This window comes from Mesoplodon bidens (genome assembly GCF_964165515.1).
Source record: "Mesoplodon bidens genome assembly, chromosome: 11".
Taxonomy (NCBI): domain Eukaryota; kingdom Metazoa; phylum Chordata; class Mammalia; order Artiodactyla; family Ziphiidae; genus Mesoplodon; species Mesoplodon bidens.
The window spans coordinates 63,062,234-63,077,543 of NC_138167.1; the positions used below are offsets into that span (position 1 = coordinate 63,062,234).

The following is a 15,310-nucleotide window of genomic DNA, read 5'->3' on the forward strand; positions in this document are numbered from 1 at the left end:
AAGATCACTGCTAATTCTAGCATTGAGGAATTCTGTTACATTGTTACTCACTCTTATACTTTGTTGCATATTCTTCCAAACCTTTATACCTACACAGGCATATGATTTTTTCAGCTTTATTGAGGTATAATTGATATATAAAAACTGCACATGTGTAATGTATATACTTTGATGAACTGGATATATGTATACTTTCATATATAGTATCTATTTTATTTTAAAATGAGACCGCATAATTAGTGACTTTTGAGTTTGTCATTGATTAACGTATTGTTAACCCTTAGTGTCAGTAAAAATTCTGCTATGTAATATTAAAAGATGCAGCATAGTCCCTGCTCTTATAATCTGGGTGTTCATTTTTCTTCCTTATATAAATTTTGCTGCAAGGAATATTGTAGTGCCTCCTTTTTTTATCATCCTATGATAATTTCTTTAGTATAAATTTCCAGAAATGGAATAAAAATTTTATATATTATTTTTTAAATATTTTAAAAGTTGAATATATGTATGAAGTACAAAATGCAAAAGATGCAGAAGGGAATACAGTGGAAGTGAGTTTTCCCTCTACCTCTGTCCCCAGCCGCTCCCCAGAGACAGTCACTGTTACTCTAGAGGCTGTAGATTATCAAATTGTCTGATGTTATCCATTTCCAACACTAGCAGTTTGCTGCCTTTTTTATTTCTGCCATTCTGGTAGGCAAAAATGTCATCTCATTATTCTTTCACTTTGCGTTTATTTGATTTCTAGGTGATGGATTTTTTCATGTTTCCTGTACTTCTTAAAAATAAGCACAAGTTAAATGTTATTATCCCATTTCCAGATGGGGATGGGGGGGCGGCAAACTCACTTCTCAAGGTCTAAAGCTATTGGCTAATAATCAGGGACAAAGCTGACAATCCAAGTCCACCTGCCTCCAAAGCTCCTACTACCTTTATGAGTGATTTGTATTTAAATATTTTCTCTTTCCCAATTAGCTAAGCAAAATATCCTCCTGTAAAGACACCAAGGCACCTCTCTTCCTGGCTTGGGATTCAGTAAGTAACGCTTTCCTATGTGGCCCCAAGGTGCTACCACCCCAGGTTACAAACGTGCAGCTTGGTAAATATGTTTGTTTTTTCTGTTAGGTGGCAGAAATTGTTCATGACTCCATTGCCAGGAATCTACAAGTTTTCTATAATATGCTGCGGTCACATGACCTTGGAGACACAGGGCACATTGGGCAAAATAACTTCAAGAAAATCATGCGCGTTTTCTGCCCATTTTTAACAACCGAACATTTAGTAAAGTAAGTTTTCTGGTAACAAAATTAATTCATGCTGTGTTTTCCATAAAGTCTGTTTTACAATTTTAAACCTTTTTCTACGTATTTTTTTTTTGCCATGTTAGTAGGTAGTACTGATAATAGCTCCTATTTATTGAGTCTGTACTAAGCATCGGGTGTTGGTTGAGAGTCTGGCATATATGCTGTGTCACGTAGTCCTCACCACGAGCGTGTAAGGCAGCTATGACAGTTCCTCTCGTGGATAAGGAAATGGAGGCCTGGAGACGTTAAGCACCTCCTTGGCGTCACACAGCTGGTCAGTGGAGCCTGGCTTCTACCTCTGGTCTGTATGACTCCTATTCTCTTAATTGTGATGCCATTTTACCTCCCAGGGTGTCTGGCTATGATCAGCCAGCCCATAAATGGTAACTTGAATTATACTTTTCTTTTGTTTTAGTTTAAAACTTAATTTGTGGTGGATGAGCTGAAGCTGGGGGGCGGGGGGGACAGGGATATTAGAGAAAGAAGAAAACGGTGTCCTGAAGGCCCCAGGGGTCCCCTGCCTGGTGTCCCTTTCACCCTCCACGCGGAGGGGCTCACCCCTTGGGGCATTCCCTCTCTGCAGATGACCTCGACAACCTGCAGGCTGAGCTGGCACTCTGCAGGGGATGACGCCTCCCACACGCCACCTGCCACCCACTTGCTGCTGTCCCAGAACTCAGAGCTGCACGGCCTCAGGGACGGGGGCTGGTGTTTCCCAGCGTGTGGGCAGTGATCTGGGAGATCACTGTGGGTGGAAATCCAGTGGAATCACAACGATTCTCTTTCATTCCTCCCGATTGGAATGTTAAAGATCTTATTTATTGTTTTTCTTTATATTACATTGATTTAAAGTGACCTGAAACACAGTTGATCTTATTGGTAATTGTTGGCCTCTTGAATCTCCCTTCTGTGAACACTCATGTCTCATAGCCCGTTTCTCCTGTGGTTTGTAAGAAGAGAATGGGGAGGCCTAGGCTTTCCCGAGCAAGAGGGTCTTGCAGAGAGCTTGGCGTGCCAGGCCGAGTGTTTGCATTCATCCAGTTTACGGAACGTTTGCAGAAAGATCAGTTCTCTAGTGGGTGGAAACACGGCACAGGGGAGAAGCAGGTGACAGCAAGTCCAGAGAGGGTTGTGGAGGAGCTCGGGGAGGGGTGAGGGCCTGGGCTGGGCAGTGGGCAAGGCGGGGAGGCCACCTTGACGTCCGTGTCTGCAGGGGCTTCAATCACTCGCTGGCTCGTGGCTTTGCTGCGCGTGGTCCGGGGAGAGGGAGAGAGGCAGAGGGAAGCGGAACCCAGGACTGGCAGGGCGGTTCACTTCTTCCTCCACTTGGTCTTTCACTCAAGAGTATTGCGCAAGCCTCCTGCATCCCGGCCGTCCTGTTAATAGGTTTACAGAAACCCCTTCATTTACAGAGTGGTCTAATGTGAGAGAAACCGAAGCAGACGCACCCCGCGTGGCATGTGAGCCCAGAGGACCGTGCGCAATTCTTGAAGGACACTTAGAGCCGGGAGGATGGGGCAGGGGTCATGGCATGGAAGGCGAGAAGCTCCCCAGGGATGTGATGCTTGAATCTGGAGAAGAAAGGGGAGAGCATTTCAGGCTGTAGGCTAGCAGGAGGAAGCCCAGAGGGCTAGGGGCCCACGGCACGTTCACGTGGACAACTGGGGCAGGAGTGTGGTGGGGAGGACGGCAGGGTCACGGTACCAAAGGGCGGGCAGGAGGGACTGCGGCTCTACACTACGGAACTGGATTAACCCAGCGGGCAGGGTTCTCCACAGGGTTTGAGAGCCACCCAGAGGGCTTTGAAAACCCTGATGGATAAAGATTGCTCTGGCTCCAGTGAGGGGAGCAGACATAATGGGGAGAGAGGGAAAGAAGGGGCTTAAAAGGAGGGGGCGGCAGAGGACTGCAGGGGGCGACTGCTTTGGGATAGGTCTGGGCAGTAGAAGGACAGACCTGGTGACTCTGGACCGGGAGGCTGATGGCAGAGGAGGGAAAGGAGTCTCCAATGATGCCAGGGGCTGTTGGCCAGTGAGAGAACACAGAAGGAGTCAGCCAGTCGGGGTGAAAACACGGGAAAAAGACTCCAGGAGGCCGTGGGGCTCAGAGAGGAGTCTGGGCCGTGATGAGACTCCAGCGTCCTCCTCACACGGTTCGTTCATTCGTTCAGCAAGCATTTGCCCGGGGTGGATGGGGGACCGCCTGAGGTGAGAGGGCTGCAGGTGGGACCTGGCAGAATACCACCAGACAACCAGGGCCCTGGCTCGTCCAGCAGCAAAGGAGGCCGAGAAGGTTGGGGCAAGGGGACAGGAAGGGCGGTGCCCGGGGCTAAGGGGGCAGGAGGAGGCCAGCCAGGTCTGACGTCACATGGGAAGCAGGTGGGCTGAGCAGGGGCCGGGGCTGGGAGGGGCGGGTGGAACCCCCAGCAGGTACCAGGGGTGCTTATGGAGTGGAGGATGCAGTGCTGAGAAAGGGTTCACCTGCTTCACAGACAGGCTTTGTGCTTATCTGTGGGCTGGGAGGAGAAGTTAGTGGAAAGCCAGAGACTGGAGAGAAAAAGTGTTGATAGATGGAGCCAGGCCAGGAAGAGGGGTGGGCGTGGGTGCTAACCTAGGAGTCCCGCCCTCCGGACTTCTGTTTCCTCGCTGCAGGGGGAGGTGAGATCATCAGCTGAGGGGGAGGTTGGAGAAGGAATAGGAACCCTGGGAAACTGCAACTTCCAAGGGGCAAGAGAGGGGAACCTCTTGGGGGTCTCTGTTTACTTGTCCATAAAAAGGAAGATGTCGCCCAGACTTTGGGCATTCATGTTCTACCTGAGTACATTTTATTTTCCTTATATCAACTCCTCTTTTTCTGAAGTATATTAATTTTTTAAAGGCTTTTCTTACCACCATACATGTAAAAACATCCTCACTTGCTATAAAGAGGTTACACTAAGACTGCATTTCATGAAAACAATATGATTTAATCCTAATGAGATGCCCCTATCTGCCAAGGGCTCTGAGCCTGAGACTTGCTATCGCTTTGTTAAAATATAGGTTAATAAGTAGAAGGAAATATGAGCTACATTAGATATCACTTGAAGTAAAAGAATTGTAAATTTGCAAACATGCTAAAAGATAGAGCAGGGAGGTAGAGAAACTGGTCGTCTCATGTGTGCCTTGTGGGCGTGTAAATGATAAAGCCCCTTTGGAAATCAGCTTGATGTAACAAGAACCGCCAGCCCCCCACCCCCGCCGATGGAGCTACCCTTTATCTCTGTAGTTCTCCGACGAGTACACACCATGAACTCATGTGGAGGTTTAGGGTGTGTGGACAGCTAGGGGCGTGGATTGGGGTGGGGAGGAAGCGAGGATGAGCCCCAGCTTCCGGCTTGAGCATCTGGGTACTCAGGGTTGTCACCTGAGCTGGGGGAGTTTCAGGGCTGAAAATCAGAAGTTCCATTTTGGACATATTAACCTGGAGAGGAGATTGGTGACACCCCACCACCCAGAGTGACAGGTCACTCTATTCACCTCCTTCCCCACCTCCCAGGTACTCTCTACCTGTCACCCGGCTCCATTTTTCATGGCTCTTGGCATTTGTTTATGTTTATTACCTGTGCCACCCACCAAGGATGTAAAGCACAGGGACTTTGTCTCTTCACTCCCAAAGTCCCGGTACCTAGGCGTGGAACCGTACCCGGCTCATGGACAGGGCATCTTAAGTGTCAAGCGATGGAATGAATGAAGGAATGAGTGAACTTAAGTGGATTGGTTGTGCAGGCAATTGGATATTTGAGATGGAAGCCCCCGTATTCTCTTCTCCATTGCGTAGCCAGTCTTTGTCTAAACTACAAAGACGATCACATTAAAACCCTGCTTGAAGCATTTGGGTGTCCTCTTGCCATTAGGGAAATACCAGATGCTTTAACAGAGTGTGGCTTCCCAGCCCGTCAGGACCCTCAAACCTCTCCAGAGAGGCTTCCCTGGTGGCTCAGTGGTTAAGAATCTGCCTGCCAATGCAGGGGAAACGGGCTCGAGACCTGGTCCGGGAAGATCCCACATGCCGTGGAGCAACTAAGGCCGTGCGCCACAACTACTGAGCCTGCGCCCTAGAGCCCGTGAGCCTGCGCCCTAGAGCCCGTGAGCCTGCGAGCCACAACTACTGAGCCCACGCGCCACAACTACTGAAGCCCGCACGCCTAGAGCCCGTGCTCCGCAACAAGAGAAGGCACCACAATGAGAAGTGCGCGCACTGCAACGAAGAGTAGCCCCCGCTCGCCGCAACTAGAGAAAGCTCGCATGCAGCAACAAAGACCCAACGCAGCCAAAAGTAAATAAATAAAATAAATAAATTAATTTAAAAGAAGAAAGAAACCTCTCCAGAGCTCGGGCTCTGCAGCCAGACTGCCTGGGTTCAAATCCCGACTTGGCCCAGAGCTAGCTGTGAACTTGGGCAAGTTCTGAGCCTCTTCCCTCCTGCACATGTTACTTAGAAAGTTGTGGTCAGGATCAAGTGAAGTAATAGCCATAAAGCCTCTCACCCAGTGTCAAGCCCCTGGGAAGCTCTCGTACGCTGCGGCTGTTCGGGTGGGTCCCAGCTCAGCTGGGCTGACTGGCTTCCTGTTTCTTGAGAACACCAAGCTCTCTGTTGCCTCTGGGCTTTTCGGTGATCTGTTCCCTCGGTTCAGGATGAGCATTCTCCCAGCCTCTCACAGCTCTGTGAGGTGGGCACTGCTTTGGTTTTCTCACAGTTGTAGCTATAATACTTAGCACAGTGCTCATCGCAGAGTATTACTGAAGCAATTATAACAATTGCTAGTACTTACTGAGCAAAGCGTAGTTTGGAGCTCATGCTCTGACCCCTGGCTACATGCATGTCATCGTGATATTGTGGTCCTGTTATTCCAGCTGTAGTTTATTGAGCACAGATCCATGTAACAGGCCAGCCCAGTGCTAACAGCTTTACGTGGATCCTCTTATGGAATTCTTACAATAATCCTCTGAGGTGGGGACTTTCATTATGTGCATTTTATAGACAAGGAAACTGAAGCATAGAAAGGGTCATGTGCCCCAGGTCAGAGCTTCTCGGCCCTTTGATGCTCTTAAAAGTTATCGAGAACCTCAAAGGGTTTCTGTTGTATGGAGCGTGTCTACCAGTACTTACTGTATGAGAAGCGAAAACTGAGACATTTAAACTGTCATTGCAGAAAATGAGAGTGCACTTACTACTTGTTTCCCTGTAGGCTCAGGAAAAACTTCGGGATTTCAAAATAAGGACTTATTGGATAATAAAGAGGTTACAGAAATTAGAGCAGGGCTAACCAACATGAGCTCGTAAGGAGCTAGTAAAGTGCTGTAAAGAAACGGAGCTGAGCTGAGCTCTGTAAGCCCACTCCAGCTCCTCATGGAAACCCTACATGTTTCTGCAGCTTTAGACCATGTTAGTGAGCGCAGCCCACACGAGCACACATTCCACCAGCGGTCGGAGCAAGGAATGATCACATGCCCTGCAGCCTCTGGAAAGTCCGCTGTACACGCACCAGAGACTCAGGTTGGAAGAGACAAATGACATCGTGTATTCATGTGAAAAGAGCCGTGGCCTCACTGTGCTGGGGAAGTGTCCGCGGACCAGACCTCGTGAAGCCCGCCTTCAGTCATGGAGCAGATATCCAGACCCCGGGAGGCAGAATCCAGGGCTCACACCCACACCTACTGTGCTCTAAGCCTTGTGCATTTTAACGGACCTGTGGAATTTTTTCTTGGGTCTCAGGCTTTACCAAGTTTGCAACAATGAGCACGTACAACCTTTATCATTAGAAAAAATTAACAAACAAAATGTTGGAAAAGAAAAGGATCCTGCCATATTAGTGGTTTCCTATGTTTTTCTCAAATATTTGCATACCCCCCAAATTCCAGTAAAGTACTTCCATAATTCCATACCAAATTCCTCACGAAATTTTTTCTTTATTTTACATTTATTATATCTTTATTGCAGTATTCTTACAAACAATAAACTACACATATTTAAATAACACAATTTGAGGAAATCCATCATGTGTATATATCTCCGTGAACCCATCGCACGCTGTCAATCCAGATACCAAACTTTTTCATTCCCCCTGAAGCTTTCTTGTGCCCTTTTGCAATTCATCTCTTCCACCCACCTAGCACCATATCACTACAGATGACTTTGCATCTTCTAGGATTTTCTATAAATGGAAGGCTACAAGATGTTCTCTTTTTTTGGTAGGCTTTATTCACCAAGCATAATGATTTTGTGGTTCACTCACGTTGTTGTATGGTTCTTGGTCATTGCTGAGTAGAATTCTGTTTCATGGCCTTACCCCACTTTGTGGATCCATTCACCTATTGATGGACATTTGGTTTGTTTCCAGTTTTTGCTATTACAAATAAAGCCACATGTATTACACGTCTTTGTGTAGACATACATTTTTATTCTTTCAGCTAAGCACCTAGGGCTGGAACAGCTGGTTCCTCTGGTGAGTGGATATTCAGTTGCCAAAGTGTCTTCCAAAGTGGCTGCACCATTTTGCATCCCACCAGCAGTGGAGGAGGGTCATAGTGACCCACATCCTTGCTGGCACTTGGTAGGGTCAGTCTTCTTTTAGCCATTCTAATGGGTGTGTTCTAATTATTTTTGAAATTCAGACTCTGCAATAAGTTTCAGGATATTGCTTCAGGAAGAATCCTTTACAAGAAACTTTTGGCATGCCTAGGAATTAATGGCCCACCCACTGTCTCTCCAGTTCCTGATCCAAAGGATCAGCTGTTAAATGAACATCTTCCAAAAGAGGAGCAGCAGCAGCCGGATCTTTCTGAGAGGTAAAATAAAGCAAAACGAAAGCGTTGATTAAAACCACTGTGCCTGGGCTTCCCTGGTGGCGCAGTGGTTGAGAGTCCGCCTGCCGATGCAGGGGACACAGGTTCGTGCCCCAGTCCGGGAAGATCCCACATGCCACGGAGCGGCTGGGCCCGTGAGCCATGGCCGCTGAGCCTGCGCGTCCGGAGCCTGTGCTCCACAACGGGAGAGGCCACAACAGTGAGAGGCCCGCGTACTGCAAAACAAACAAACAAACAAAAAAAACCACTGTACCTATTGCAGTGTAGATAGTTAATAAATATTTGTTGACTGAGTATTTAAATATTTTATGATTTAAATAAGAAAGATGGCAAACTATAAAAACAGTGATTAAAGTCAGGGAGTTTTAGAGCAAACAGCAGAGATCTTAGGAATTACTGCATTGACCTATTAATTCTAGAATTGAAAGCACTGAGACCTGAGAGATTTGGGGACTTACCTCGGGTTATTCACAAGCATGGTGCTCATCCTGGGGGAAGGACCCAGGACTTTCAACTCCCAGAGAACCCGCCTGCCACTCAACTATTATGTACCTGCGTTCACACTTATTCTTCTCCAGAAACTTAGATTCCTTACCACTGTTTAATGTTTATTGCAAAATATACTCATTAAACTGGTTAACATTTTCTAACATGAATGATAGAATTATTTAAATGATTGCCACATTGAATTGTAAAAATAAAACATACTTAGTAAATCTGTTAAAAGTCAGACATGAATATTTGAGCTCTTCTTCATTTTGAAAAATATAGGTTTCATCTAATGAAAAGATATTATTTTAACTTGCTTGTTCATAGCTTATAAAAAATCCATAAGGAGAGGTAAAATGTAGAACTATTCAGCCGACTTCACATTGTCATATCCCCTTTAAAAAATTCTTACGTGTAGAGCAATGGGAATATTTTAATGCTACGCTAATGAAATTTGAATATCTGGGCACTTCAGTAGTAGCTGCTTTATGAATGGGCAGAAAGATGGTAGTTTAAGAGAAAGGTTAAATATTCTGTGATGAGATATATCTGCCTCCTAAAGACCAGTGAAAGAAGTAATAGCAATTAAGCATTTCGTAAAATGTGGGCATTCCTGGAGAGCTCCTGAAGCCGACAGAAGCAGCAGGAAAGGAGTAGAACTCTGTTCTCCGGGACTATCTCATGGTTGTCAAAACGGGGTCCGGGAGACTTCTGGAGAGCTGAGAATAAATATCCTTCAATGACACATACATTCTCATGCTCAGACCCAGAGCACATCACGTAAAACCTATCTTTTATAAATTAAGTTGATTTTGTGAATCAACTTGGTTTAATTGTGGACGTCCCTTCCTTCCCACGGCTGTTTGATGACCCCTTTGATCTAGTTACCACAAAACGGCCTATTTAATTTAAGGCCTATAAGAGGCTCTGACTTTTCATTTTCCCAGTTCACAAGAATTTCTTTTTTCGGCCATGTCTTCCCGGTCACACACCACGTTCAGCCAGCTCAAAGCACAGCTGAAACTCTTAGCACAAGGATGCCAGCAGCCCTTTCTCTGAAGCTCCCCACCCTGGTCTGCTGACACGTGCTGGCGTCTCAGGGAGAGCTTTACCTGACGCAGTGCTGCTGGCCTGTCTCTGAACCTGAAAGCCATGAGTGTGTAAGAAGTCCCCAGGTCACTCCATCGACCTCAGCATCTCTTTCCTCCTTTGTGAAAAGGGGATGGTAAACCCCCCTGTTGTCCTGGGTTTGAACCGTACGTGGGTGAGGTCTATAGGGAGTGCTTGGCTGCATCTGTGTGCCTGCTTGTGATTTCAGGGCCAAGCCCACCGAGAGTAAAAGTGCTGTGACCAAGAATATGACCAAGGATGCGGTTATTGAAAAACTCAAAAACTGTATACGGCAGCAGGACCCAGCATTCAGAAAACGATTTCTGGACTTCAGCAAGGAGCCTGATGGCAAGATTAATGTGCATGACTTCAAGAAGGTAGGAGAATGGGTTTCTTTGTGTTTCTGTGTTTCCTCCTTTCCTGAAGAAGTTCAGCTGTTTTCTTATACGAACACGCTTTAAAGGATAGACATTTTTTCATTAAGGGTCTATTGCAGGACAAAGCAGATTCATTTCTAGGCATCTTTCAACAATTGATAAGGATTCTTCTGGCCAAAAATGTCTTTGGCAACTTTCTCAGAGCATGCTTTTGATATGGATGTGGCCGGCTTTTGATAGTTAAACTTTCCAAACACAGCCTTCATTGTCGCATTCTTTGGCCATCCACTGAGTACCTGTCTCCCTGCGTGTGGTGGGGCGGCGTGCAGGCGGGAGCGAAGCTGCTCGGGCCCCCATCCCTGCCAGCAAGGGGTCCCCGCCATGCTGTGATAACAGAGCTGTGGTTTGTTCCTCCAGAAAGTGGGGAAAAAACCTGGCAGGGAAAATGCGAAGCTCAGAGCGCTGATTTGCATGTGCTTGTGGGAACTGGCAAGGTTCTGCCAGAAAGGACTCCGTTTGAAGGGTTCTGCATAGACTTCTCAGGAATTCATTTAAATGATTGCTTAAAATTCCTATTACGATCCCTCTAGCTAATCATCTTCAGCTATTTTTAAGGGAAGCATTGCAGCTAATAGGTAGCAGTGTCCGTGTGGACAAATTTAGAAGAAGGCAGTGACATATATTTCCAAGAAGAGAACAATTATATTAGTGGCTACAATTTATCTAGCTCCTGCCCCCATGCCAGGCGCTGTATTACACTCTTTCCGTATCTCATTTCCAAGCCTCCTGACGGTGGCCGCGTGGAGGATGGATGGATGAGGGAGCCCCGGCTGGAGGCCCAGGGATGGGATTAGATGGCTGTCGAAACAGTCCAGACCTCCCCTTCCCCACACAAAAGACACGAAGTGGAGGATCTGATGTTTGCGAGCATACGGGGAGTGGTGAGGAGAGATGGGGGCAATGGATAAGGGAGAGGAAAGATTCAAGGGTAGTTCCTAGATTTCGGTTTGGGGGACCAGGGCTGATAATTAGTCACTGCTAACTCCAATGGGGGCAATTTCAGTGGGGTTAGGGTGCTAAATGGGCGGGAATCATGGAACTCTCCCAGGGTGCCTGGTCCTAGACTCTATCCCAGAGCCACCTGGCAGCGGTCCTGGCCCCGACGCACAGCAGTCTCGAATGACCATGGCGCTCAGCGGTCTTGATTCACAGAGTCAGTTCACAGGTTCACAGGAAATCAGGCATCAACCCTTCTGCCTCTGACTTTCCAGGGGGGGAACGCGGCTGCCTTCGAGAAGGGCCGTAGGTGGCGGCAAAGCTGGGACTGACACCCGCGACTCTGAGGCCAGCTTCTCACCTGCTCACCTGAGAGCACCTTTAGGTCCATCAGCTGAGCTGAGCAGTTTCCACCTTAGGCTTCGTCGGCCGTCGATGAGCCAGGGGCTCCCTCGTTCACGTGGCTAGTTCCTGCCCCAGAGCGCTCTCCCAAAAGTTCGGCCAGCAGCCGCTCCGTTCTCAGCCTGGGGCAGCCTCTTTGCCAGTGGTTCAGGCCTGGAGTCTTGGAGTCCCCCCGACTGTCCTCTTTCTCTCACACCCACATCCAGCGCATCACCTGCGCCTGTCGGCCCCTTGAACTCTCCCCAGGATACAGCAACTGCTCGCCAGCCCCGCTCCCAGCCAGCCGCCCTCTCCCGGGCTGTTACAGCGGCCCCCTCGCCCTCCCCTGCTCCTGCCCTGCCCGCTACAGCTTAGTTGCAATCCAGCTGCCCGGGTGACCTTCCAACAAGTCAGTGAGAGCGGGCCACGCCTGCTCGGGACCCTCCAATGGCTCCCCCATCACTCGTATAAAAACCAGAGTCCTAGAAGGCCCAGCACGACCCAGCCACCCATCACCTCTCTGACCCCAACTCTCACCTCCCCCCTTGTCCGTACGCTGCAGCCACACCGGCCTCCTGCTCTCCCTCAGACACAGACCTGCTCCCGCCTTTGATCGGGCTGTCCCGTCCCCCTGGCCCAGCTCCTCAGATGCTGGCCTGGGTGTCCCCTCACCGCCTGCCAGCCTTGGTCCGAGCCTGACGTCCCCGTGGTGAGCGCGGCCTGACCTCCACCCCCCGTGACCTCCTTTACCCTCTCTCTCTTTTCACGGTGCTGTCACCAACTGCCACCCACATTGTACTTACAGTTCTTTAGTTCATTTCTTTATTTTGCTTGTTTGCTTGTCCTCATCCATTAAGACGTATGCTCCAAAGGTAGACATTGTTACCTCTTTTGGACAGTGATGCATCCCAAGTGTCTGGCACATAGTAGGGCCCAGCAAGCGTTTGCTGAATGGACGGATGAACTTGATGAACTTGAGTAACTAGAATCCCCAGCGGGCCCTGAATGGACTCAGGTGGCAACCTGAGGAGTGAGGGAAGCAGGCGTTTCAGAAGCCCGTTGGAATCCCTGAACATGAAGCCGGTTCCCGTACCTGTACGTGGCAAACCCACCCTAGCTCCCTTCTCTGCCCCCTGAGTGTCTCTGCATTCCAGTCGACCTGAGGGGCGGCTACAGGAATGGTCATTCTGCCCTTGCTTCATGGTGGTGCCTCCCTGTTTCCTGGCTTTCCCGAGATGTGCCACTGGTGGGGAAAGGAAACAGAAACCACTAGAGGACTGATATGCAGGGGAAAAGGTTTGTTGTCATTTCAAGAGACTAACCATCAGTTCCCTGTGAACACAGTCAGGCAAATAGTCTACTGGTTTCCCTTCTAGTGACTTGTTGGGTTTAACCTTTGGAAACAACCTGTCGTGACCAACCGTTTAACTTGAAGATGGATAACCGTGGGGTGATTTTAAACAGTCTACTAGGGACCCAGATTTCAACTCTATAAGCTGATTACCTCAAAGCATTGTATAAATGTAAATTTTCATTGTTAAATAAATTATTTATAGATCAGAGTGATTCTACTACTGGTGAAGTCAGAGCTGGAAAAATCATGGACTTCTACTGTAGAAAGAAACAAGAATTTAGATTAGACATAATGCAGGGCATCCAGAGGTTAAAGCTTTCCAACTTCAGTGGCAAGGAAACCTTTGAAACCAACTCCTTTAGAGAGCTTCAAGTATAAATGATGATAACAGTTCTGTAATGGTAACAACAGCAATAATAATAACCACGATGATGACGCCAACCATCGCTGGGACAGTGATGCTCACGGTGCTGGTCCTCACTACACGTAGCATTCGTCAACCCACCAATGTGCAGGCACTGGGGAAGTTGCTTCACATACTTTATTTATAATCCTCGTAGGAGCCCCGTGAGGTATAGATCACATTATGCTCATTTCACAGATGAGGAGACCAAAGCTTAGGAGTTAAGATCGTGGCTCAGCGTTGTTCAGCTGGTAAGCCATTCAGGCACTTGGATTTGAATCCACGCTGGTCTGTATCAGCCTCGGACCCTTGCTGGGTGTGACACCGGCTTGGTGGGTGTAATACAGGCTAGCTCAGTATAACTGATGGCAGCTTTGAGGTTGGATCTAGCCTCAGAGTTTGGTGGGAAGGACTTTGCTTTCAATAACAATGCCCCTTCACTTCTTCCTACCATTTTGGTTGTAGAGAGGCAATGTTCTTACCCTTCTGTTCTCCCAAATCTCTATCTCACCAGTTAGTACTGCAGTGGCTGCAGTTTCATGCCCGGGGGATTGGGAGTGAAGATACAAGTCCCATATACCCGCTCGCCCAATTCTGTGTCCGTGCACTTGTTCATCGTTTGAACATAGGCACTGCTTAGCCGTTGGCCTGCATACCTTGCACTCTAAATTAGAAGTGCTAATTATTTATTCTCACCAGCCATCGCCTTCCCTGTGGTGGGGGCAGGAAGTGATTGGCTACACGGGCTCTATGAGGGAGAGCTGTAAGAATAGAATCCAGAGCCCGGCACGAGCTTCCAGGTCAGTGAGTCCACAAGTCCCTGCGTTGTCGTTGTTGAGACCCTGTTACTGGTTTTCACCCCCATGGTCAGGAAGTTTTTGTCTGCTATACAAATTCTGTTTGTTAACTAATAATTGATCTTTCCCCATTTTCTCTCTTGAGTGTAAGAGATCTCGGAGTTTCTGGTTAGTCTGGGATAACCAGGGCCACCACACTGAGTTGACAGCCCTGACAGAGGAGTGGGGTTTTCATGAACTCAGTTGGGGTTTTCATGAACTCAATGTGTTTTTCATGGTTAAGTGTACAATTTCCACTGGTGGAGGGGAAAGGAATTTCTGGAATTGTAGTAGACCTGGCCTGCGTATTTTGCATCATACATTAAACCAGCGTTCACAACAACCCTGTAACCCATATTCTTTCTCCCAGGAAATCCCCCTCTCCCAGTTCACTGCTGTGACCACTGCACTGCAAAGCCTGTGACTATCACGCATTTTTAAATGTGTCAATTTATTTAAATAATGAGTCACGAACTGGTAATGTGGCAAGAAAACCGTTTTTGAGTTTTCAGGTAATCTAGAATCTTTATATTCCTTCTCTAGATATATTCTCTTCCTCTTTCCCTGTCCTTCATTTGCTGAATTAGCAGCAAACCCCCAAAACAGTGGCTTAAATTTAAAAAGTAGCTGTTTTTTTTCCTATAACAAGGAGTCCAGAGGTTGTTGGTATTGGGCCACTGCAGCAGCTCTACAGTGTCTTCAGAGACCCAGGTTGCTTCTAGCTTTTTACTCTTCCAGTCTTATCCTCAAGTATGCAAGATAGCTGCTGGAACACCAGCCATCACACACATGTTTCAGGCATAAAGAAAGGGAAAAGGGAAGGGCAAAAGGCTTGAGCCAGAGAAGTCTTTCTTTTTTAATGGGCTTTCTTGGAAGCTCCTCCCACTTACATTTTATTGTAATGTATTGTAAGCTTCCACCTATATTTTATTGACCAGGACTGTGTCATATGGCCATACTGATCTATAGGGAAGAATGGGAAATAGTATAAATACAAATATATATATATAATTTTTTGGCTGGGCACATTACAGAAAAAGCAAGGTTCTGTCCCTATGGGAGAAGGAGAGAATATGCATTAGGCAGGCAAGTACAACAGTCCCTGCTATCCTTCCCCTCAGTAAACATTTTGAGGGTGCCTGTTGCATACTTGGAATAGGACTAAGCCACATGGGGAACATGGATAAAGCAGAAGTTTCATTGCTTGGGACTAGT

General features: G+C 47.6%; 1 protein-coding gene across 1 annotated transcript in view; it reads left to right on the top strand.

Moving 5' to 3' along the window:
* EFCAB6 (EF-hand calcium binding domain 6) overlaps window positions 1–15,310 on the top strand; it is a 212,234-nt gene that overhangs the window by 83,057 nt on the left and 113,867 nt on the right. The window contains exons 11-14 of the mRNA XM_081247831.1: window positions 976–1,035; window positions 1,126–1,286; window positions 7,958–8,131; window positions 9,957–10,125. Of these exons, the coding sequence (XP_081103957.1) occupies window positions 976–1,035; window positions 1,126–1,286; window positions 7,958–8,131; window positions 9,957–10,125 (564 nt within the window). The remainder of the gene's footprint in view (window positions 1–975; window positions 1,036–1,125; window positions 1,287–7,957; window positions 8,132–9,956; window positions 10,126–15,310) is intronic.